This window comes from Parasteatoda tepidariorum, chromosome 7, assembly GCF_982258835.1.
Source record: "Parasteatoda tepidariorum strain Cologne lab strain chromosome 7, Ptep-v5.0, whole genome shotgun sequence".
Classification (NCBI taxonomy): Eukaryota; Metazoa; Arthropoda; class Arachnida; order Araneae; family Theridiidae; genus Parasteatoda; species Parasteatoda tepidariorum.
Genome location: NC_141761.1, coordinates 35,667,077 through 35,691,578, shown reverse-complemented (window position 1 = coordinate 35,691,578; position 24,502 = coordinate 35,667,077). Strand labels below are relative to the sequence as shown.

Below are 24,502 nucleotides of genomic sequence, written 5' to 3'. Positions count from 1 at the left end.
TGATGTTTTCAGTCCTTGGTTATAACTTTAGTTTTTCAATATATTTCTTAGCAACCCCAAACGCAAATAAATAGAATCTTCCTAGTAAGTGACACAGGGTGAGTAGCCAAATTATTCAACAAAAAATAACCGCCTTTTAAGCACTCAAAAAATATTTTTAAGCACTTTAAAAAATATAATTAGGCATGGTTGGAAGGTTTTTGACAATCGATGTTTTTATCTTGGTTTAACCGTCATGTCAAATAAAAAAAAAACCTTTTGGCATTGTTTTTGACAATTTGTCAAAAATCGTGAAATTTTGAATAAAGTAAAACAAATGGCGTTTTCATATGCTACGGACTGACTATAAGCCGAAATAGATTGGGGGCGAATTAATTATGAAAACTTTGAATATCACAATGTGAACTGTGTCTGTGAAGCAAAAATCAACATAGTAAAGGAAAAATCTCATTTTGAAAAAGGGAAAATTAAGCACGTTTTAAAAACACCCAATGAAAAAAGCACCTTTAAGGGCTTTTAAAAAACGAAAATAAACAGTTTTTAAAAACGCTACGCACCCTTCGACACCAGACAGAAGCATGAACAGAGAAAGTTAGCCAGACGGAACGATATTTGACTTCCTTAGTGAAGTTAAAAATACAGTCAGAATTTTATTTTTGATTAAAGATTAAAACCACTGTGCTCATTATAATGACTCGACAATTTTTTTTTTTTTGTGACAATATCAGGGGTGATTGTGAGCTCAAGTCAAAATTCCGGAAAATTTCTCGAGTAAAAAAAAAAAAAAAAGTTTAAATCGAAAAATTTGAAAAAAAATTTAAGCAAGGTTTTTTCCTTTTTTCTCAATATTTCTTAAAATATATTTAAAATTTTACACATACCTATGATGACCTGGAGAAGTAATTGAAATTTACAAATATGTCTTTCTTTCTTGAGTTTATGATTATAATAACTATTTACTGATAAAAAATTTATATTAATCTTGAATATAAGCTTACAAAGTATCTCTCTGACTCTCCCTTACAAACAAATAAAATAAACTGTGTTTTTATAAGTTCCACCTTTGAAAATTTGATTTCCGGAAACTTTTGTGATCAATGATTTTTTGATACATCTGAACCTTCGATCTCCGGAAACTTCCGGATGACGGTTAGCGAAAAATACGGAAATCCGGATTTTTTCCGGATCACAATCAGCCCTGTCAAAATACATAAATAAAAGGAAGAATAAAAATTGAAGTGGACTTTATTTGAAATACGAGTAATTCATTAAACATTAGTGTATAGTATACAAGATTCTATGTAACTGAAATACTCATAATTAGTAGTACTCAACACAGAAAATAATGTACTTCTGAGGCATGCAATATCATTTACTTGATATGAAATACAAAAATCTGTACACATTTTTTATTTTAACATGGATAATACCCGTTATGCACTAGAAGGCTGCTTACAAAAACCTAGTTTGATTTATATCTCTTCTTCATCAACGCCAACATTACACATGGCTCGGTTTTGGTTTCAGACGTTCCTTCATTTTTTTTTTATATATATATATATAGATTTTTTTTTTATTTATTTTTTATTCACTTATTTTGAAAGGATGGTCCCTTACAAGTTGAACACTTAAAGGTACACTGCAAAAAACGTGATCACAAAGCCCTGAGATTGTTTGCACAGACATTCAAGCTGAGAATTATTTAGCAGTTCATTGTGAAGTGATTGGCTGGGATTTCGGTTGCTAACAGCTCCCTTCACATTTCTCAGCCAATAACAACATGATTTAACAAACATACGAAAAGTCGGACCAAGACAATCATAACATGATTTTGAGAAACATACAAGGTAATTGCTATTTTATAAATCCATTTCATTTACTACCTCATAACATTAGAGTAAAATCAACAATATTTCTAACGTTACGTTGATGCTCAAAAAACAAAAATCAGGAAATAAGTTTTTCAAACAATATTTGTTCTTAAATTACTTTTAAAAAATAATAATAAAGAAACACGAATGAGATATTATTAAAGATCATTCTCAAATTATGTTATGAGTGTCTAAGAGACTTTAAATAATGTAAACAAAAAAATGGAGTATTAAACAACTACGCCAACTAAAATATTGAGGTATATACTCGTAACAGAAACAACAATTATAACACAATGTGCGCAGTATATATACATAGATTAAAAAAAAAAAATAGTGAAGCACGAAAAATGAAGAAACAATACAATGGCACTACATCGCGCTACAACAAAATACAGATTTGTAAAAATCAAAGAAATAAATTAAAAATACTTTAATAAAAGACCCAAATATAAATTATAGAGTAAAAATGAATTTTGGTTATAAAGAAGCACTTAGGCTACACATATATAAACAGTTCACCAAGAATATATGCAGTATTCATAATGGCTGCTGAATTAGAATTATGTATAAATAAAAAGATAAAAAAAACCTTGTACAAAAAGTCTTGCCAAAAGTGGGAATTAGTTGCAGCAGAGTTTAAATTTACGTAAGATTAAATTGGTCATGCGTTAAAAATTTAAATTAATAATGCCAAATTAATTTATGTATAAACTAAGCAAATTTAGAAAGTAAAGTTGCCTGGTTACCAAAACTTTGGAGCTTATGCCAAAAAACATATGTAACATTAGATTTTTACAGTTAAACTGCACTATTATCAATCCCGTAATCTGCCAACATATAATCGAAAAGAAAAAAAAAATATTAATCCTTAAATGCTAATTTTCAGCCATTTTTTTTTTATTCTGCATATCCAAGAGTATTTTAATTCATATATTTTTTTAGAATCCCAGATGAAACAAAAATAAAATTTTATTTTATTTAATAACCGTTGCTGAACAGCCGACCCAATTCTTGAGTTTACGACTACTAATGTTCAACTCCATAGCCTTGTAATTTTGATCCCAGATGACAAGGAAACTCCTGGATCAAATATTGGAAGAAATTTGCCTTTGTGGAGAACATTTTGATGGAACTAACTCGCATCTGCGTTACCCGGAGAGGAAAACCACGAAAATCCCCCACGGTTAGCTTGACGGCAAGGGTACTCTAACCCATGATCCATGTACCACTTAGGACATTTTATTTCAACACCGTGGTCGGTGCAAGCCAGATGCGGAATTCGTATAGCTGGAAGGCGAACACTCTATCCCCTGAGCCATCACGGCTCAACAAAAGCACGATTGTGATAAATGACACTAAGTGGCAGACCAAAAATAAAACATTTAAAAAGAACAATCTTTATCTACCAATTTTTCAGCATGAAATTGGAGAATAAATTGCACGTGGATGTATGCTTTAAACAATTAACTTAGTGTAATGATTAAAAGTCTCAGTTTTGTTAAAAAAATTTAAGTATAACTATCAGTTTCATTAAAATATAAGGAAACAGGCATTTAATAAATGAACAATATTTAAGAAGATCCAAGACAATGCATATTTGAAAGGATTCTACAACAATTAGTAACAAAAATATTGCTATTTAGAAATTAAAATATTCAGGTACTTGAAGCTATGTGTGACATTTGGCTGGAACCATTGCACTACTTAGCATTTTTAATTGGACTCCATATATATTGTCTTCGATATTTGTAGGGAAAAAATTATTATTAAAATTAATTAATTTTAACGTTTTTCTTCTCTTCAAAATTTGGTGGAATCTAAAGCAACAAACCAAAGCTCCAATTGATGGTTTAATAGACAGACATAAGAAAATTGGTTCACAAATAATAAAAAAAAATAATAGAATTTAAGTAAGTATTTCCAAAAGATGAAAAATCCAAAAAAGAAAAAATATAATGTATACTAGCCTCATGTCCTGCAAAAGAAATTCTATAATTTTTTCTACTTTTAATTCCAATAACAGTGAAATAAAAATCAGGTAAATAGATGTATAAAAATTCAGGTCACTAAGAGCATGAATTTTCAGCTGTAACAGATAATACAATTATATTATTATATTTCAAAAATCATATTTCAGCAGCCATAACGAACATAGAAATCTACAATATTCTAAAAATGCTAGATAGTTTTATTGCACTATAAAGGTAACTAGAATGCATAGTATAAAAATATGCAAGCCACTTTTTTGTTATTATCTTAGGTATAACTTCATATACATTACAGCACACAGTCTCACAATGAGGTACCTATATTTACTTTTATATCAAGATGAATGATATACTAGCAAGAAATTTTTGATTTGTTTTTCTTATTTTTTGGTGTTATGCACATAAATAAAGTCGCTACACATTACAGCTCACAAAGTGCGGTAAAGTATATATATATATAACATATCTAAAGATCGCTTAACAAAGGTAAATCCAATAAACAAGTAAATTTTGATTAAAACTATTCACATATAAGGAACAACAATGATAATTTGATTAACTAACTTTAAATAAAAATACCTGGAAGCATACTTCAAATACACAAAGATGGATTTGAAAATAAATTTTTCATTCACTTTATTGCATTTGTATTGTATTACAAGAGTATTGCATGATAAAGGCAAGTATGGAGTATTTAAAAAATGCAATCGAGGAAGAATTTAGGTGGAAGAATTTAAGTGAATTGGAAGTAAATAATCCAACTTACTTTGAACTTAAAATAAGAATGGAAGAACTTTTAAGAGGGTATATGTACATAAACCAGATACTTTTTACTAGAATGTGTCAGTATTTTAAGATTTAGAAAAAAATAGATTAAGTAAGGTAGAAACATTTTAGAAAAAAAAGAAGAAAAAAAATTTATAATTTTTTTTTTGTAACATATCTGTATTTTGTTGCCATGCATAAACTATTATACTAATAAATATTTATACTTGAAATATTTTTAAACAGATTTTTACACTGCTTTGGAATGCAATAAAGTTAGATTAAGAACCTAAATATTTACTTTAAACATATCCTAATTATTTAATACCAAATGTTGCTGAAATATTTTGTTAATTTAATAAATGATGAATATTTATTTCTGAAAGAGCAATAACTGAAAGAAAAAAAAATTAATTTCTCATATAACACATTGTATTATACTTAGGACTTTCTTTTAAAAAATAAAAAGTAAAGCATTTCATATACTTTTAATCCCATTTGACCTTTAAAAAAATTATTTTTGATAATTAACCAACAAGTATAGCAGTTGTACTGCTGCTCAATATATTTTATACACAATGTAAGCAAGCAATATTACTAATAATAATAAAATTTGGATTTACCTTTGTATATAAAGCAGTCATAGACAATGAAGACATATTGCAAATAGCTAAGACTTGTGAGAGTGCAATGTACAAGGTATTTATAATATATAATAATAAAAGGTGAAGAATTATTTTGATTTTGATGGGATAAAACCATACAAGTCATCCCTATTATTTTTTAAATTGCATAATTTAACTGGTTGGAACCATACAAAAACTAGATTGTCACTGTTGCACACTAAATATTTTAGAGCAACCACATCACAAGAATTTTGATTTTTTTCCCCACTACATATAAACACTTCAATTTTGATTAAGAATTTGCACAGTCGATTAATACAGACATAACTTCTTTTTTAATAGGATGGACTGAAAAACTTTACTCCTTCAATACTTTAATGCGGAAAACAATGCTAAAAATTTTGAAAAATAAAAGAAATAATTTTTGTAAGTTTTTTTAAAGTAACTTAGCTATTAAAATGCTACTGTTCAGTGTAGTAAAACAGAAATGATGCAAAATTAAAAAAAAAAAAATACTAATCAGGTGATAAACTTCACATGAACTGAAATTGAAAAAAAAAATTCACCAGAAATTATTATTATTCACTTAACTGCATATTTAACATATAAACTCACATAGTTAATTAAAGTATTGCTTTAAAAAAAAAAGAAGAAAGAAAAACATATTTTGCCTGATATAAAATTTTGAAAGAAAACAAATTGTTGTTAAAAAAAGAAATATTTATTGTAAGTTTTTCAAGATCTTAAAAGGCAATGTGAAAAAGGAATAGAAAAATTTGATGTCATTCTCTTCTTCTTCAAAATACAAAACTTTTCAGCACTATAGTGACAGCGAATAAAATAAATGTTTTTCATCCCATCCTAATAAGCATTCAGAGAGAACACAGATGCATGCAATTGTAAATGAAACATTGCAACAAATTTGGAATTCAAACCTGAGAATTACGCTTATAATTTAATAAGCATTGTCGATTTATAATACATCAGATATAAATATGAATTTGATTTACACCAATTTTGATTTCAAGAAATATATCTTTAATAATTTCAACTAAACGAGAGGTAATAAGCGAACAACAGAAGAAAAAAAAAATTACAATCAAGTTGAAACTGTCACTAAAATCTACAAACATGGAGGTGACAATAAAAAAATTAACAATACTAAACACTTAAGTAATTTTCAATTACTATAATAAAAGGACTAAAAATCATTGCGTAAAAAAGGACAATTTAATACAATTCAACATGGATTTTGATTTCAAATAACTAATAACATGAATTTATTTTTCTTTCTTAAAAAAGAAAAATGTAACAAAAGTATATTACCATAATAAAATTGAAATGCATGATTAAAATTTAAAACATTAAAACAAAGGTATCAGCTAATATAGACAATAATTATTCTGATTTCCATTAAATTCATTCTTTGCATTTTTGAAAACATTTGTACTTTATGCAACATGTATTGTACACACTATGATGATTAACAGCAGACTGTCAAAACATTCACAACAATATATGTAGAGAAGAAAAGGACACCACAAACATTTAACAACTCCTAATATAGCACAACACAAACAATAAAGGAATACATAATAAAAATACATGGGAAATACATGTGAATGAGCTATACACAAAATTTATGTACAGAAATGTATACTGGCTTTTCAAGGGAAAATATATGAAAACAGACATTACTTTGATTATTTTGGTATTGAATGAGTAACTGGTAATTATTAGGTACATACATTATTTACTTTCTTGAAGAATATTTAATATTTATAAATAATAAATATTAATCTCATAATATTGCAAAATATTATTTTTTCAGAAAAAAAATGTAAAATGCTTTGCACTCCCAGATTTTTTTTAAAAAATAATTGCTTTACTTTTACTTCTAAAACTAAATTTTTGCCAGTGAAATAATACAGGCAAAGTAAAGCATTTATTTATTAATTATAGTTTTCAGAAGTAAAATAAACTAGATTAAAATATCATTATCAATACTCAATGATGCTTTAAATTTGTTTCCTTTCAGTAAACTTAGTAATAAAAAAAAAATTGAATATCTAGGCTTCATAAATTATTTAAAGAAAAACTAAATTAATAAAATTAAGAAGAAAAAATACAAGTCCTGCTATAGGGCAATTTCACAGAACATGCAGGACAACAAGACATATACTGCTTGAGGTTTTTAGAGATATTAATGTAACTATTTCAATTCATATTTGGTACAAAGAAAGTAAGAGAAAAATCCTTACAATATACTTTTTTTCCTTTTAACATGCATATCTCATATTACCAGCAGTGAAATTGCCCTATGATATTGTGGAAAAAATCAATGCAAAAATGTTTTTACTGAATATATATGTTTTTTTAAAAAAATAAATAAAAGAGCATATTGACATAATTGCAGTGTTTCTCAACATTTGCCGATTATGATCCAAAGTTTTTTTTTTTAAAATTCTGATATTCTATTTTAAATTTGCATAGCTTTTAGCATAGATATATTTAATTAAATCTTAAATGAAAACTTATTTAAGAGAACAAAACAAGTTGCAACTGATCGCCAGTGAGAAATAGGATTACGATGAGAAACACGGATATGGTATTTTAATTTTCTGCTAAAAACTATTTCAGAGGGAAAGTAAGAAAAAACTACTTATTCTAAACAAATATAAGTCAGCTAAAGCAATATTCAAATAATTTGCATAGGTAGTTACTGAAATAATACATAATCATAACAAAGTGCAATTCTGTTATTACACTAACTTGAATCTCAACAAACTAGCTGCAATACCATAATGCATATATACATATATGCAAACTCCATTATTTTATTATAATCATTTTTGTTAAATCTAGAGTCAGCACTGGAATCATATCACAAGAGTTGAAATTGATTTTACTATAATGGATTAAGGCATTAAAAGGGATGCAGCTGATAAAGATTCTACAATTAACAATTATTCATAACAAAACTGGTCAACTTATTAAAAATAAATATCAAACCCGTAATTTCCATAAAACTGCATGGGTTAAAAATTTTTAAAATTAAAAACACACCCAACAGATAAGAAAATGAGCATGACTTCTTTTTCTTAATGAAAAGTGAAATAGATACTTGATTTGTTTTAACAAAAGACTGATGTGTTTCAATTAATTATTTTTTTATAAAATTCCTTAATTAAGCTTAAATTGTGATATGTATATCTTTAAAAAAATAATTAAAAATCAGCATTAAATTTGAGAAATATATTTTTTAATGTATTTATCAATGACAGGAATGTTTGTTATTTGAAATAAAAAATTTTAAAGCTTTTTCATAATGTATTAATAATTTGAAATAATACAATAACATAGCCTGCAAACATGGAAAGGGAAGAAAAAAGAATCTAGTAGATTTTATGAAATAATATAAATATCTTAACTATTTAGCTTAGTATCTTAACTATTTTATATACAGGGAACTATTAGGATTGGTCAATAAAATACAAAACCTATATTACACAACTCAAAATTTAAGTTGATTTCAATATAAAGTAGTGACAGATATTTAATTCAACATTTAAGTAACTCATAACATGTTTAAATCAATTAAAAAGTTGAGATTGAGCAAAAAATTTGAATATCAAGAAGAAAAAAAAGAAATGATTCAAACCAATCCGTATCTTTTAAATATAGCAATAATATTTAAATACTCATGCAAGTAACAAATTGAGTAAAAAATCTATTTTGATAGGGACTTATTTTTAAACTTTTCTTAGGACACTTCTAAGTTTGAGAGAATTTTCTAAAATATCCAAATATTAGAAAAATGTTCAATTAAAATAGAAAACTTGGAAAAATAGAGAAAATGAAAATTCAATAGTGTTGACAGCAATTCTATAAAGATAATTAAATGAAAAAATGATTGTATTATAAAAGAAATTAGATAAAAACTACAAATTTTGCTACTTAAGTTTAAAACCAAAAAACTAATTTTCAGCATAACATAATTTACGATAAATTGTCATTTTTTGGATTTATATTTAACTTAAAATTAAATGTAAAAAATAACATAGGAATAAATATTCTTTTTTAAAACAAACACTCCTGTAATTTTCATAAAATGCAAATAAAAATAGTTTTAAGATTAATTAAAACATTAAATAATGAACAAATATATAATCATTCATATTATTAAGATTTCATAATCAATAAATAATCATAGTCAAATTCATAATCATAGTCAAATAATCAATAAAAGTTTAACCACTATATAAATCCATAAAAGCTAAATATATTCTTACTAATAGTGGGTTCTGTAAAACTTGTAATACAAAATGCATTTATGTAATGTACAATGTCATTTTTTTCTTTCTGTCACTGCAATTCTAAGAACCATCAAATACTCTATTAATTACACATATCTTGAAATATTACATTAAAACAAACTTTACAGTCGGACTTTTAATAAAAACAAGATGAAAATAACTAGAAATTGTTATACATTTAAGTTATTAGATCAATAACACTAACATAAAAAAATTCACATCAAAATAGGAATAACATTTTATATCTTTGTTTGCGAGAACTGTAAAGTAATTAATGAAAATGACTAGAGTTCAGTTCTAAGAGATCAATAATTTTCAGATTTTTCTAAAAAAAGAAAGAAATTTTGAAAAAAAAAAAAAAAAAAACTCAAAGCAGATCAGAAATTTTAAAAACAAGTTTCAAAACAGAAAATAATTATCAAACATAACAGCTTTTTTTTAAAATTTACATGAATGACATAAACCTGAATTTAATTATAAAACAAGGATAAATTAATGTATTAATTTAAATAAACTATTAATACAAGAACTGAACCCTAAATCCATTTTCCAATACTTTACCGAGGTAGAAAAGGGCATGCTTAAAGCAGAAATGAGGTAAAATATTTAAGTAATAAAAAATGTTTGAATATGACTTTATTGTCAATGAAAAATTTGAACCTGAAAACTAAGGTTGAGGTATTTATTTGACAGTTCATGTCATTTTGTAAAGTAGAATGATTCTTTTCTTGAATTAATCTGAAATGAAATATAAAGTATGGAATTTAATATAAAATACCCATTCAAACCCTATGGACTTTTAATCATGCCCAAACTTCAGTTTTGCTATCAGTTAAAAGGCAAATATGTTGACTTTGTTCTCTAAGAGAGAAAAAAAATGATCATGATCGTTTGATTTAATGAATACAAATCATGAAGAGACGTCTATGCTTTACATAGGATAGTTCATAATTGTTTTGCAATTTCGTACCAGGAAGTACTCTGAGACGTAACTAAACTAATCTAACATCCTTCAAGCAGGAGTTAAGGTGAATGCAACAGTGAGTTTCTCTGAAACTTTTTGACTAACAGGAAGAAACACCATAGCTGGTACAAATATGTTTTGCTTAGTAGCTTCATCAGGTTTAGGTTCAGTCAGATGAAAAGGCTGCATAATCACATCAGAATTTGTAGGCAAATAGTATGGCACAGGCAATGGTGCTCCTTCAGGAAGACCAGAGCTTAAAAGAGCAGCTCTCTCATCAGTTTCCTTGGTACACAAGGAGCTTGTACCATTCTCTGGACCTTTGTGATCGACTTTTCGAAAACTGTGATTCAACAATGCTTTTTTGGATGGGCTTTGCGAATCACACTGGTTTGAAAGGCCTTTTTTAACTTTATGCATAACCTGAATGTGATGCAAACATTTCGTTTTGGTTCGGAATGTCTTGTCACATTTACTGCAGCGGAATCTTTTCAGCTTAGGTCGCAAACTGTTCTTTGTTGAAACTTCATTGTTATTCCCTGAGAGATCAAAGCCGTTAGCAGAATCATCGTGTGTACCATTTTCAAAATTAGGCATCTTTTTCCCGATTGGTAATGATGTTCCATGGCTTAAATGATGAGTATGGTAGTCATTTTGATAATAAGTTATACTGCACACTATACATGATATCATCTTATTTTCTAAACTATTAATAGGAGAATGCTTTTCATTATCTTCTAAATTTACAAATGAACAACATGGGCAAGGTAAAATTCCTGCTGTAAGAGCTTCTTTGGAATCTTCTGATTGTGAAAGTAGATTTGGGAAAGCTTTAGAATCATTACATTTTACATGTTTATTAACCAGATGTACCTGCAGTGCAAGTTTGTCATAAAATACTTGACCACAAATTTCACAAGACAAGGTACTACCATTGCTTCTTTTAGAAATAAAATCATCATTTCCTAGAGATTCTTTACTTGTGTTATTCATTTTAGTCGCCTGTGATAGGTTTGTAGGCAATTTTTTGTCATTCATAGACAAAGTGCTACCACACGACGGATTATCACTAGCCGTGAGCATTTTAGTGGACTCATCAACAATTCCATGGACATTCTGTTTATGAACTTTTAAAAAGTATTTGCTACACAAAAATTTCTGACAAATGTCACAGTAAACACCACCAGTTGAAGCAGGCCAACGTTCCATCAGTGCTTTATCAACATCTATTCCATGCATTTTCAGCATATGCGTTTTCATGAAATACTTATTACACAGCTCCTTATTACAAATCTGACAGAAGCTACTGCCACTACTTTTATGACGCAAACCTTGATAATAAATGTATTCACTGTCTCCATTATCAATATGAGTTTCAAGACCAGGAGGAATAATGCCATGAGCTTTAAACTTATGGGACAAGAGGGCAATGCGATCTGAAAACTGTTCAGGACAAGCATCACATACCAAATTACTTGCTTCAATTGCAGCATTACCAACTATACCATGATCAGATTCAGCATGGGTCAAGAAACTTTTCTGATCTTTATACTTTTGAAAGCATAAGTTACAACTGTAGGTAACAGAATCATTGGAATTATCCATTTCTTTCAGAGACTTTTCATGAGGAACTAGGCTGCCATTTTCAAGATTTGGGCCATTTCTCTGACTGGCAAGATCCAGAGAGACATCCTCTTCCTCTTTCAAAGAGGCACCGTGAACTTCTAACATATGGTTTTGAAATGATTCTGCACTTGTGAAGTTTTTCATACAAGGTGTACACATTTGGCCTTTGAACTCTTTGGATTCATCAGTTTCATCAGTATGTGATACTTTTTCACTCGTTTCTACTTTTCCAACCTCTGAAAATTCAGGAAATTCATTACTCATCAATTTAGCCGAGCCATGCTTATTTATCATGTGAGCATCGAGGTAACATTTTTCACAAAACTCTATATTACACAATTCGCATAAGAACTTTTCAGTTTTTTTTTCTTTAGAATTAATACTATTTGTGTTTTTATTCTGAGATGTATGAGGACTAGAACCATTCAGAAGAGGTAGGCTACAGTTTAACGAATTTTTGATATTTTCAATACTAACATTAAGAGAGTCTTCGTCTTTGGTTATGTTTCCAGTAGAATTATCAGTGGACTTAGATTCTTGACTGACTGATCTGATTAATGGCAAAGGCGATGATATAACAGGTACATGTATACTGCTAGGAATATTTGGATTTACATCATCAAAAAGACCATGAATATTCTGCCTGTGTTTTTTCAAAAAATACTTGTTACAGAAGTACTTCTGACATATATTACAATAGGAATCCGCAGATCCAAATGTAGCCCCTGTTTCACACATTTGAGTAATCATTTGTTGGGCTGCTTGTGGATTCAAATGCATATTTTTATACGAGAGTCGCTGTCCACCATAGGCACTGGGACTACTTTCATTAGAGCATATTCCATGTTTATTTGCTTTGTGAGTTTTGAGAAAATACTTGTTGCAGAACTCTTTTTCACACAATTCACAATAAGCTTCAGGGTTAAATACTCTAACACCGCTGGATGTTACAAAACTGCGCTGTGAAACAGACAAATTTATGTTACCCTGCTGTAAAGGAGATGAAAAATCTGAAAAGTTATAAATATTTGCAATTTTTGTGGCATCATTGGCAATATCTACAGGGTTGTAGGTAGCTAAAGAACTAATGTTAGGATATATATTTTGTGTGGGGTTCTTGTACTCATTGGAAACAACATCTTCACCAGATTCAGGAGAACTGAGATCTGTCAAAGACTGTAAGGAAGATTCTTTACTTTTGCTGCTTATTCTGGCAGCTTCTTTAACTTTGTTGTTAAGTAAGGCATTTGTGACACGAGAAAGGGTACCTTTCTGAGATGTTGGTTCAGTTCCTTTGTTTTTATCAGTCAAATAGCTTTGATTCTGATTCAACACGCTTTCCTCGAAATCATAGGTATTTTGGTTATTTATAGATTCTGATTGATCTACCATCTCATAAGCAGATAAATCAAATTTTGGAGAAGGTGGTGCATTTTGAATCTTTAATGGATTACTTTGCTTACGACGTTTCTTTGCTTTAGGCTCACAACTTACAGCAGCATCCTGAGGAACAGGGGAAGATTTGTCAATTGAAATAAATGTATTCAATGTAATACTTGCATCGCCATCAGTTGAAGCATCACTTTGCATATTTGGAGAAACAGATGCCAGTTTTGACTCGCATTCACCTTCAACACTCATTTTTTAAGCATTAAGAAGTCAATTATGGACAAGTCAGCAAATTTCAAACACTACACAAATACCTGAAAAAGAGAATGCAAATAAAGAAATTTAGAATAATACAGGAATTTTATAATTTGAATTAAACTCAAAACTAGTCAAACATAAAACGTTCATGAAAACAATACTAGACTTATATTCACACATTTTTTATTAGCTACCTTCAATGGCCAATTGGTTTACTTTTGTAATGAATCTGCTGATGAAGACCTTGGAATTTTTCACAATGCTATAAGAATTTTATATTCATATGCTAAAAGAAACTTCTCTTTCAAACATGCATATTGAGGAGGGATTACTTAGCAATCAGCATCACCTATTTTCTAAGGCTCACATTCAGATTTTAAAAATAAAATTCCCCCAAGAAAATTTCTACAAATCCCAGATTACAGTTTTGCAATACAGGGCAATATTTCAATAAAAAAATTTTTTTTCTTTCTTCCATAAGCAATTAAACTAACTTTGTGAAGTTAACAAAAAACAGTATAATTGAACTGCAAATTACAGTTAATTTAACTTTGTAACAGGAGCTGATATTTCACAAGTATGAATTGAAAGTATGATATCTTAAGTAAAGAGCTGTAAAAATTCACAAGAATTAAAGAATAAGTTGAAAGAAATATATGAATGGAAAGGTCCTGCCAGCAAAGCAACAGTGCTGAAGCAACTACTCCTAACAAAAATGAGCAAAGCAAAACTAATGAGCGACTATAGAGTTCTTCACCCTAGTGGATAAATTGAAAGAACTTGAAAATAATATTGACAATGATTTACTGACTCTTTTACAGCCATATAGTAACCCTGACTGACATAAATATTCCCAAATAGCTATAAGATCAAGAGATGACCGAACAGAAAATTCAGCTGTTTTTAATAATAGCAGAGAATTGCCGAACGGCTGAACAAAACAGCAGTTGAAATGGCCAGATCAGTACTTTTACAATTTGGACGAGTTTTTGGGTCCTAGTTGAGAACTGCGCAACAGATATAAAAAATCCACTTCTTACTAACAACGCAATTTATAATTTAACTGATTATGAACTGATTTTTGAAACCAAACCTATTTCAAAGAAAGTTTATGCCTTGAATAAACGACGAAAATGCAAAATTTGATTCCAGATGAAGTGAGCATATTTTTGTCAGTTATTTACAGAAATGAAAGCTTATAGGCTGTGGGATAAAAATGTAAAAAAAATAATTGTTTGACCTGATATCAGATTCACTGTAGAGTTTTATACTTAAATGCGATTTTGAACAGCCAAAATAAAGTGACATCAATTCAATTGCGAATTTGACTTCTCCCAAAACCCAAGAATGACGCTTTCAATTGTGAAAGATGTGACGTCAACCAACAGCTCTGAAAATAAAAGCTTAATTCCTCCTTCTTCGCCTGACATCAAGTGTAGCCCAAAGATGTAACAGGCTCCATCAGACCAAGGTTTTTACAAACGGGAAATTCCAGCAGATCCTGGAAAGTTTAAAATCAAAATGAAGAAAACAAAAATACTTAATTATTTTCTGATGTTTACCATACAAACTTAAGTTTTGATGAAGAGCTTGCTGGGCCTAATAAATTAGCTTAGAAAAAAGCTACAGAAGAATACGAAACTTTGATGAAACAAAATGCTTGGAAAATAAAGCCAAGACCTGCTTATAAAATGTCATTGGTTCTAATAAGTGCTAAAAACTAAATTTCAGATTACTCAAAAATCCAAACCCAGAATTGTTGCTAAAAGATGTTTTCAAAAGCCTGGAATAGATTTTAAAGAATGTTATTCACCTGTTTCAAGATTAAGTTTCATTACAACCGTCATATCTTATTGAAAAGAAAACAAGTTATCAACTAGACTTAATAATGGCCTATGTCAACAGAGATTTAAAGGAAGAAATTCATATGAAACAACTCAAAGGACTTAGTGTTTTTTTCTCTTAAAAAAAGATGAAGTGTGCCTTCTAAAACATTTGAACATCAGCCTGATGGATTGAAATAATCAGGCTGAGAATGGTACACTATGTTAGACAACAAATTAAAGTCCCTTGGATTGATTCAAAGTATTAAATGCTGACTAATGTGTAACATCTAAAATAAAGAACTTTGGAAATTATAATTGTTGTTTATGATCTGCAACTAAAGTGGCTTGATCTGAAGCAGCAAAAGAAATGATCCACCGGCAGAGAGATTTCTTTCTCTATGATTAATCCCAACCACACCACTAAAAACTTTAATTTTTAGAGATAATCAATCTTAAAATGAAAAATACATATTACTTTAAACAGAGTTCTCCCTAGGAATAAAAAAGGGCAAGGCACTTCCTCCCTGAAAAGGGCACTTTGAGTTTTGAAAGGGTTTGACTTTGATTTTTCACTTATTGTAAAGATTTATCAAGATGTGTAATATGTAATAATTGAATTTTATGCTTAATAACTTTTAGAGTAAACTTTGTAGTTTATAAAAATAATTAAAGGCATGCTAAAATGCTATCTCTGCGCATATTTTTTTTCTTCAAAAAAAGTAAACTAGCAAAAAATTATTAATTGAAAGCTCTATTTCCATAAATTAAACTGAAAATTATGAGAAAATAAATATTTAAAGATGCATAGTTGAAAATAACCCTAACAAAATGAATATTTTTATTAGTTATCAATAATTAAACCTATAAATAAATTTTTTTCAAAATGGTATCTGGATTTAAAAAAAAAAGACAGTGTTAAGGGATTGCGCTTACTTTTACATAAAGGGCAAAGAGGGTGCATTTATTAGGATCAAAGGGTAAGCAGGGTGAGCCGCCTTTCAGAAAACGTTTAGGGAAGACAGTGGTTTAACCTCTTCATTACCTCGATCCACACATGGGACATTCGCTTCCTAATTTCTAAAAACGTGCTATAAGAAAATTTATAGTTTTACCTTCACTGAAACATTTAAGCTCTGTGGGGATTCCAACAGATGCAGAACATATAAGTTATTTAGATTGAAATTCACATAAACAAAAATGATTTTCGAAAAATGTCACTAAATCCACATGCTCAAAAATTTAAATAATTTTAAATATTATATAATTTAGTTATTTTGAAAACTTTTTTTCTTTTGACTTAGTAGCTCCGTAATCTGAAGCTTTTAAATTTGTATTTACTTAATATTCAAAAATAATACAGTCAAGAACATGCATTTACGACAGAAGTGAAGTAGTCAAGTGAAATCTCATAGTTTATATTAGTATTCAATTTTATAACAATTCAGTGATATTTTTATGTGTATTTTAATTAATTGTTTTATATTAATATACAGTACGCAAAATAAAAAATGGACCACCCAGAATAACTTTTGGTCTAATAATCGAATCTTCACCTAAGACTCTATTTTAATGGTTCGAGGAGGTGACCTCAAATATGCTAATTAATTAGTGCAAAAGATTTGTTAAGTTATGAAATTAAACACAAAAATACATTTTCTTTGAATAAACATACCTTTTTTCCTGCCAGATTCAGATTTCAGATAAACAAATTTTACAGTTGAGTGTAGTTGTGTAACAGTGAATAAGCCACTTTATACAAAGTAATTTTAGAGGATAATCTCTCAATGCATGATCTAAAAATTCTATGATGTGATTATTGTATTGATGATTGGAATCAATTTTTAAAATCACATAAAAGAGATAAATCAATATTTAAGAAACTACAATAGTCCACCCTATGAGATTCACTAACGCATTCGCCTTCGATTCATACTGGGCCCAACTAAAATTGATTTGTTAAACATTTCTTACCATACACTTTTTTATTTTCTGGGGATGCACCAGAAAAAGAAGAGTTTAAGATAATGTCTTTCTTAACAATGCTATTTATCGTAGTAACAGGGAAATTTAAATTTACGTTATAAGTCTTTACAGGACATTTTCAACAAAAATCAACCTTCACACTAAGAAGATTTCTAACGAAATGCTGCTAAAGGTTTAGATGTATCTTTCACATCAGGCTTCCCGACTTTCATTTATGGTGGACACGATGTCCAAGTGATTCCCCACATTTTTATTGGTTTCATTGTTTATCGAACAGTTCACATTTCTTTGTTCACACCAGTTCCCAAAAAATCACCACCAATTTTTTTTTAAATTTCGCATACTTTACCTTTCAGTAACAAAAATTGGTTAGTAAACTAGAAATAAAACATTTTTAATCTAAAGTTTAAAAAAAAAATGGAAGCATGAGATAACTTCTTAAATGGGAAAAAAAAACTTTTTATAAATGTAGATTTAACATTGTGGTATTTGTTTTTTTTTTTTTTTAGAGAAATAGCTGCTTAAGCGGGAAAACTTTTTAAGCAGGAACTTCTTAAACTATAATTCTACTGTATTTCATAGTTCAGTTATAATTTTCGGGATTCATAATTTTTTCGTTTAGAATTATTGCTATTTTTTTTATAAAAAAAATCCTGACGTGTTTTACATAATATTTTTTTACAGAATGGGAAATCCAAATTGCACACTTGATTACCCAATTTTAAAATTATGTATTTAAATAATAACTTTTTGATGCGTTCAATTTACGCCAAAAGTATCGTAAATCCATGAGGTGTTTTTATAGTTGACAGTTATTGATTTTCATGTAGTTTTTAAAGATTAAAATTTATTTCTCGCAAGATGGGAAACTTGAATCTCGCAATAGAGCATTTACTTCTTGATGAATGATTATATTATATCTTTCAAAAGATTTTTTGCCAGTTTTGCTATTGGATTCCACATAGTTCTTAAAATCTTATACTTTTAATATGTTATTTATTACACCAAGTGAATCTTGAAACACGCATGGGTTACCCTTTTTTTGAAAATGAGTCTTTCAGGGGATTTTGTTGTAAATCCACATGGTTGCCGATCTTTCCTTACTGCTAAAAATTTCACGATTTTTATTTTTATAAATGTGATGACTGGTTGTAGAACGCAAATAAGGAAAAAATTATTACTTCCCCCCTCTTCAAAATAAGGGAAATATCACCCATAATATAATTAATTCTTTGATAATTATTACATTTAGTTTTATTCTATATGTGAAGGTTTTTTTTCCATAAACACAAAGTACTTATAACACAAGTACTTTGCAATAAAAATTAAAATTAGCAACATATTTATTAATTTTAAAAATATCTTGCAGAAATTGGAGTACTAGGGAGGTTTGTCGCCGAAAGCCAGGTAAAATTTTGCCACAGGGTACATAGTTAAATTTACTGGCTGAGGATATGTAAAAGGAGAAAATTAGAAAAGTATTCTATAGAAAAGATGGGGTTAATTACAAAAACGCTTCTTTCCAAAATTCACCAGTTCTTCTGGGGGAAAAAAAAGACAATAAAGGAATTCAGTTTTTCACGCTAACTCTTCAGGACTACTATGAACCCCGAGATTCTTAATAACTTAGATTATTGCTACTCAAAGGTCAAACACGTGAAGATGATACAGCAAATGCTGTAACTGGATGCATTAAAAAACATATTTCACTTCATAAAATTGTCTCAACTACAATAGAAGGGGAGAAAAGTATGAACAGTGTAAAAAACGAGTATGCTACTATTTTGAAATAAATCAATCACGACAAGCTCTGAGTACAAACATTTCCAGATGAAATTTGCAAAATTATAGAAATGGTGATTAAGATTATCGACTCCATTGCAATAAAATTTCTTAGTCACCGATGGTTTAAATTTTAGTTCAAATGGATAGTGAGTGACTATGCATATCTTCTGCTAAATAACAAAGTAAAGTGGTTATCAAGAGAAAATGTTTCACGTCCATATTCAGGGATTTGTCCAGGCTGAATTTACTACCGTTTAGCGGTATCTTCACAAATTCAACTTCAGGAAAAACGGTAGTTCCACAACATACTTTTTCTTAAAATTTTATTTTTGTATCCCTTAAGCAACGATAAATCCGTATTTTTACCTTATTTTTGTGTTGATTTATAAATATAATTTTTAATTTTTCACAAATTATGTCTAAATTTTCACAAAATAGGTACCTCTCAGAAAAGCCTAGACAGACCCCTGATATTAACAGAAATAAAAGCTTTCCTTGAAAAGGATGTTTATTATTCTGAACAAACAAAGAATCCATAGATCCAAAAATTTTATATTTTCATTATAAACTTTTCATCTCATCGAAAATAAGTTCAATTAAAAACTACAGGGAAAATAAACAAAAATTTTTTTTTGATGTTAGAAGTTATTTTCTTTGAAAATAAATTATCTATTTTTGCTCAAGATTTCGAAAGAGAAAATTATATTGATATGTGCCATTTCAATATAGTAGTTTTAAATATCAGAAGTTTTTCAAAAGTTTCAGAAACACCAACGCAACACTAGCCTTTGCTGAAAAACCTCATTACTACTGTAATAGAATTACATTTTTCTTTCTATATTACATTGGCAGCTTCGAAATCAAATAGCTGGATTTAAGAAACAAAGAATTATGGAGCTTGATATTTAAACGTCTTAGTGCTGATATAGGTAACATTGAAGAAAAACAAATGTGAGCTTAATTTACAGCACAAGTGATCTGCTTTGAAAGACTTGGAGAAGAAAGACATGCTAACTTTTGACACACACAGTAGTATTCCTAACTCATATAATCAGCTGCAAAAAACTAGCATTTGCTGTTCTTTTCATATTCAGATCTACATATTCATGTGAACAATCATTTTTAAGCATGAATCTTATCAAGAACAAATTGAGAAGTAGTCATATTGATAAAAACGAATTTCCAAACTAAAAACCTGATAAATAAATGTAAAAAAATCAAACCTGAGTTACACAAACATTCTTAGGCGACTGTTCACAATAAAGTTTGTTCGTCATTATCATGATTTAAGTTTTATAATAGCTTACAATTTATTTTTTCTATAACAGAGTCATTATTAATTGTAATATCAAGTTAAACTATATAGACATGCCAATATAGTTTAACTAAGACTTAAAAATTGAAGCATTCACAAAGTGTTGTGGAATGATAAAAGATGTGTCAGAAATTGAGTAAGGTATGTTAAGATGCTTTGGACATAAATTATAATTACATGCAAAAATGCCTCAATTCGCTCAAAAAAGTTCTCCAGATAAGGCAAAATACGCAAAGAGTAAAATTAACATTAAGGGACTCAAACTTTGGATCGCTCTCCTGACCAAAGGGTGAGGGCCATATTTCAAAGATTGTAGCTAACCCTATATTTTGTTTGTTAGAAATTAAAATCCATTGAAAAAAAAAAGGTATGTTTATTTAAAACTTTTACTTATTTTGCAACTTAAAATAATGTCTGTACTAATTAATTAGCGTATTTGAGGTCACCCCCTTGAACCATTGATATCGAGTCCTGAAACGTGAAAAATCTGATCATTAGATCAAAAGTTATTCAGGATAGTCCTCTTTCTTTTTTTTTTTTACACACTGTACATCGTAAACAACATATCAATATGAAAATAAAGACCAATATCCACTTACAGCTGACAAGCCGTTGGAGAATATTAATTGACTTATTTAATTAAAAAAAAATTATTTAACAATATTTCCAATTATGAGATCGATTAGAATTGAGCAGTGGTGGCATAATGGTTAAGGCATTAAACTTTCATAAAGGATAGGTGTTTTGTTCCGTGCTACTCATTTCCCAGCCCACCCAAGATGAGTAGTAAAAACTGCCTTAACTTTCATGACCTTGTTGGTTACAGAAGTGATTTAGTTAAACATTTACAACACTTGAAAAATTATTATTTAAAAAAAAAGAGATCAAAATACAATATTAAAAGGAGAAAAAGTTTCTAATTCTAAAAGATCAATTGAATATAATTTATAATGTAAGATAGTAATATTGTGACATTAACAATCACTGCAATTACAATTCAAGGCCAGGGCATGGTACAACCAAGCAAGCAAAAGTAACAAAAACAAGATGACAGATATTATTTAATTAAATTAAGTTTTTAACATTTGTGATAAACAGATGATTTACCATCACAACATATCTTACTGAATCAATGATAATTGTCAATCATATAATAAAAACCAAAACAAACTAAACTAGTAAAAAACTATTATTTAAATAAAAAACCAAGCTAATTTAAAATTATTTATGAAATAGGATCATACGAGGCTTGTAATGGTGTTTAGTAATCTTTTAATAAGAATAAATGACAGATTTCTTACTTGCCATCACTTACTCCAAAACAAAAGGTATTCTGTAGCATAAAAATTTTTTTTAGCCCTTTCTGCTTTACGCAAATAGTGAATTCAAAACATTAAACTTCTTTTAAACAAAGTAGTTGATCAAATATGAGAGTTTAAAAAATGTGTCAGAAAATTTGTAATATATAATATTATACACATGAAAAGTAATATAAACCATAGTTTTAATGAAATGTGTATATTTTCAAGCAAAAGGAAAAAACATTTATAAAATTAAATCCAAATTTGCAAAGATAAATTACAAACTTGATCTTTATCCTGAAATTACTTTACACTAACTAATTTAATTTTTAAGTAAAATAATCAAAACAAATTAAATACATACTTTCAAATTTCTCCAAAACAATAAATTTTCAAAACTATATGTTAAAATTGAAAAATATGAACTTAATCCAAACATACATGAAGTCAATAAACATAGAGATACAAAACTCAATACTTTTAAAAAATTTTTACAATTACATTAAATTTATAACTAAAGATATAATTTATCAAACTTATAACTTACCTAACAAATTAAAACAGAATTGTAAAAGTGTAAATTATAACATACTTTGGAATGCATAGCATTTTAACTCCTCACAAACAAGTTCTCTATAACTTGGAAGTCATTTCAACTCTTAGAATGCATAACATCTACAACTTGCTAATGCAGAAGTACTGTACAGACCTGCAACAATAAATAAACATTTATTCATTTAATATTTTACTAAGATTCTTAGTTAATACTGTCAAAATAATTCATTTGATAAATATCAAGTTAAATAAATAACCTACAACAAATACATTCAATATTTAATATTTTTTGTTGATACATAATTTCCTAAAATTACTATGGCATTTTTAAAAAAGCATCAGATTTTAAAAACTATTGGATGCAAATAAATAATATTGGAGTTTTTAACAATTTCTGAAAAGAAAATATTATTAATCACACAAAGCTATTTAATACCTACAGAATAAAAGAATCGATTTTTATAAAAAGACATCGAGTTTTGCTTTGAAATTTATTTAAAGCACAAAAATTTCTCACTTTGCAAGATCTAATAATTAAAATAAATGAAGAAGCGAAATAAACACAACAACATTCACCGATTTGATACCCTAAGCTTCAATTAAATTTTGGATGGGAGTGGTAAATATTTAAATTTATTTAAAAACTTATTAAATTTTAAATTTAGACTAAAGTTTATTAACTTTCGGCAGTAAATATCAATAAAGAGCAAGCTATATTGTTTTTAAACAACAATAACTACTATTGATAGAAGCTTGATAAACAAAAACATGTAATTAGCATAAATTATTCAACAGATAGCTTTATTTTTTTTTATAAGACGACATATTTCTGAAATTTAAGTACAAAAGCATAATTAACCAAATTTAATTAATTTCTAGAATGGTAAAAATAGGCTACATTTCATTATTAAAATATTCCAAGTTATAAAAAAAATAAAAGATGGCACGCTAATCACTTCGGATAGGAATTTCTTTTATTACCTAGCTAGGCGTAACAACAATTTAAAATTACATTTTTAAAAAAAATGAAATTTCATAAATCATATGAAATCTGAAACAAAGGAAACTTAATAGTGTTTTGAATATATCACAGACTTAATTTAACACAAAGCAATCAAAAACTATATTTTAAATAAATTATTTCACTTGCCTCAAGCATTTTGATAGCTCAAAACAAACAATTCCATCTTAGCTCTCGAAGAGCACGCCATCTTTCTGCTAGCTTCTACAGAAACTATTGCCATAATATTTGCAAAAATATGAATTTTAAAATTTTAATAAAAATTTCATAACTATTATGTACGAGATTAAATTTTTTTTTAAAAATGTAAAAAATGCTGATAATTTTTTTTTCTTCAGAAGTACAAATTCCTACGTAAATTAAATGACGCAATTATTGAGAAATTTAAAATATCAAAATAATTAACAAATTTAATTTATAAAAACAATTGAAGTATTAAAAATATTTTTTCAGGAAAAGTGCAACAGAAGTGTATCGTTCAAAACTAGAAGAAAGGTTTCACTTTATTATATCAGCTTTTATAAAAAGATATTGCTAAACAGTCCTTAAATTATTGAAAGCTGAGAAAGTGCATCAGCGCAAAAGCCTAAACACAAATCGTATTTGCGTTTGGATTTTTAAAGCAAATACAGCCTGAAAAGTTTCTTATTATTTCAGTAGTAAAACAAAACTTGAGAGTAAGATGTTACTAAACAGCTGTCTTGGTGATTTTTTTTAAACAACTATGAAAAGATGAATTCAATCAATCCCTTAGTTTTTCCACCCAACCACATGAGGAGAATGCAGTGGCGTGCTGCAGTGTGTGGATGCCGGGGGCTAGCTTTTATCTTTGATGCTCCTGAAAAAAGCTGTGTAATCTCTGAAGAGGGAAAAACTAATAAAAAAGCCAATTATAAAAACAAAAACACTA

At 28.3% G+C, this 24,502-nt stretch overlaps 1 protein-coding gene across 4 annotated transcripts; it reads right to left on the bottom strand.

Moving 5' to 3' along the window:
- Positions 1-1,227: 1,227 nt before the first annotated feature.
- Positions 1,228-23,858, bottom strand: LOC107436218 (uncharacterized). 4 transcript variants are annotated; one of them, XM_071183590.2, is made up of 3 exons: positions 23,722-23,858; positions 22,564-22,725; positions 1,228-13,862 (listed from the first exon to the last, which is right to left on the bottom strand). In XM_071183590.2, exon 3 carries the CDS (start codon positions 13,798-13,800, stop codon positions 10,582-10,584), a length of 3,219 nt encoding a protein of 1,072 aa, XP_071039691.2. In that variant the 5' UTR covers positions 13,801-13,862; positions 22,564-22,725; positions 23,722-23,858; the 3' UTR covers positions 1,228-10,581. The 4 variants fall into 4 exon arrangements, with proteins under 4 accessions (XP_071039691.2, XP_015903327.2, XP_042899550.2 ...); XM_016047841.4 differs by having other exon boundaries at positions 22,609-22,725; XM_043043616.3 differs by having other exon boundaries at positions 22,609-22,725; positions 23,528-23,781.
- Positions 23,859-24,502: the final 644 nt, after the last annotated feature.

Bases quoted from the DNA above. Each gene is read 5' to 3' on its own strand.
- LOC107436218 (XM_071183590.2), bottom strand. From the start codon at position 13,800: ATGAGTGTTGAAGGTGAATGCGAGTCAAAACTGGCATCTGTTTCTCCA.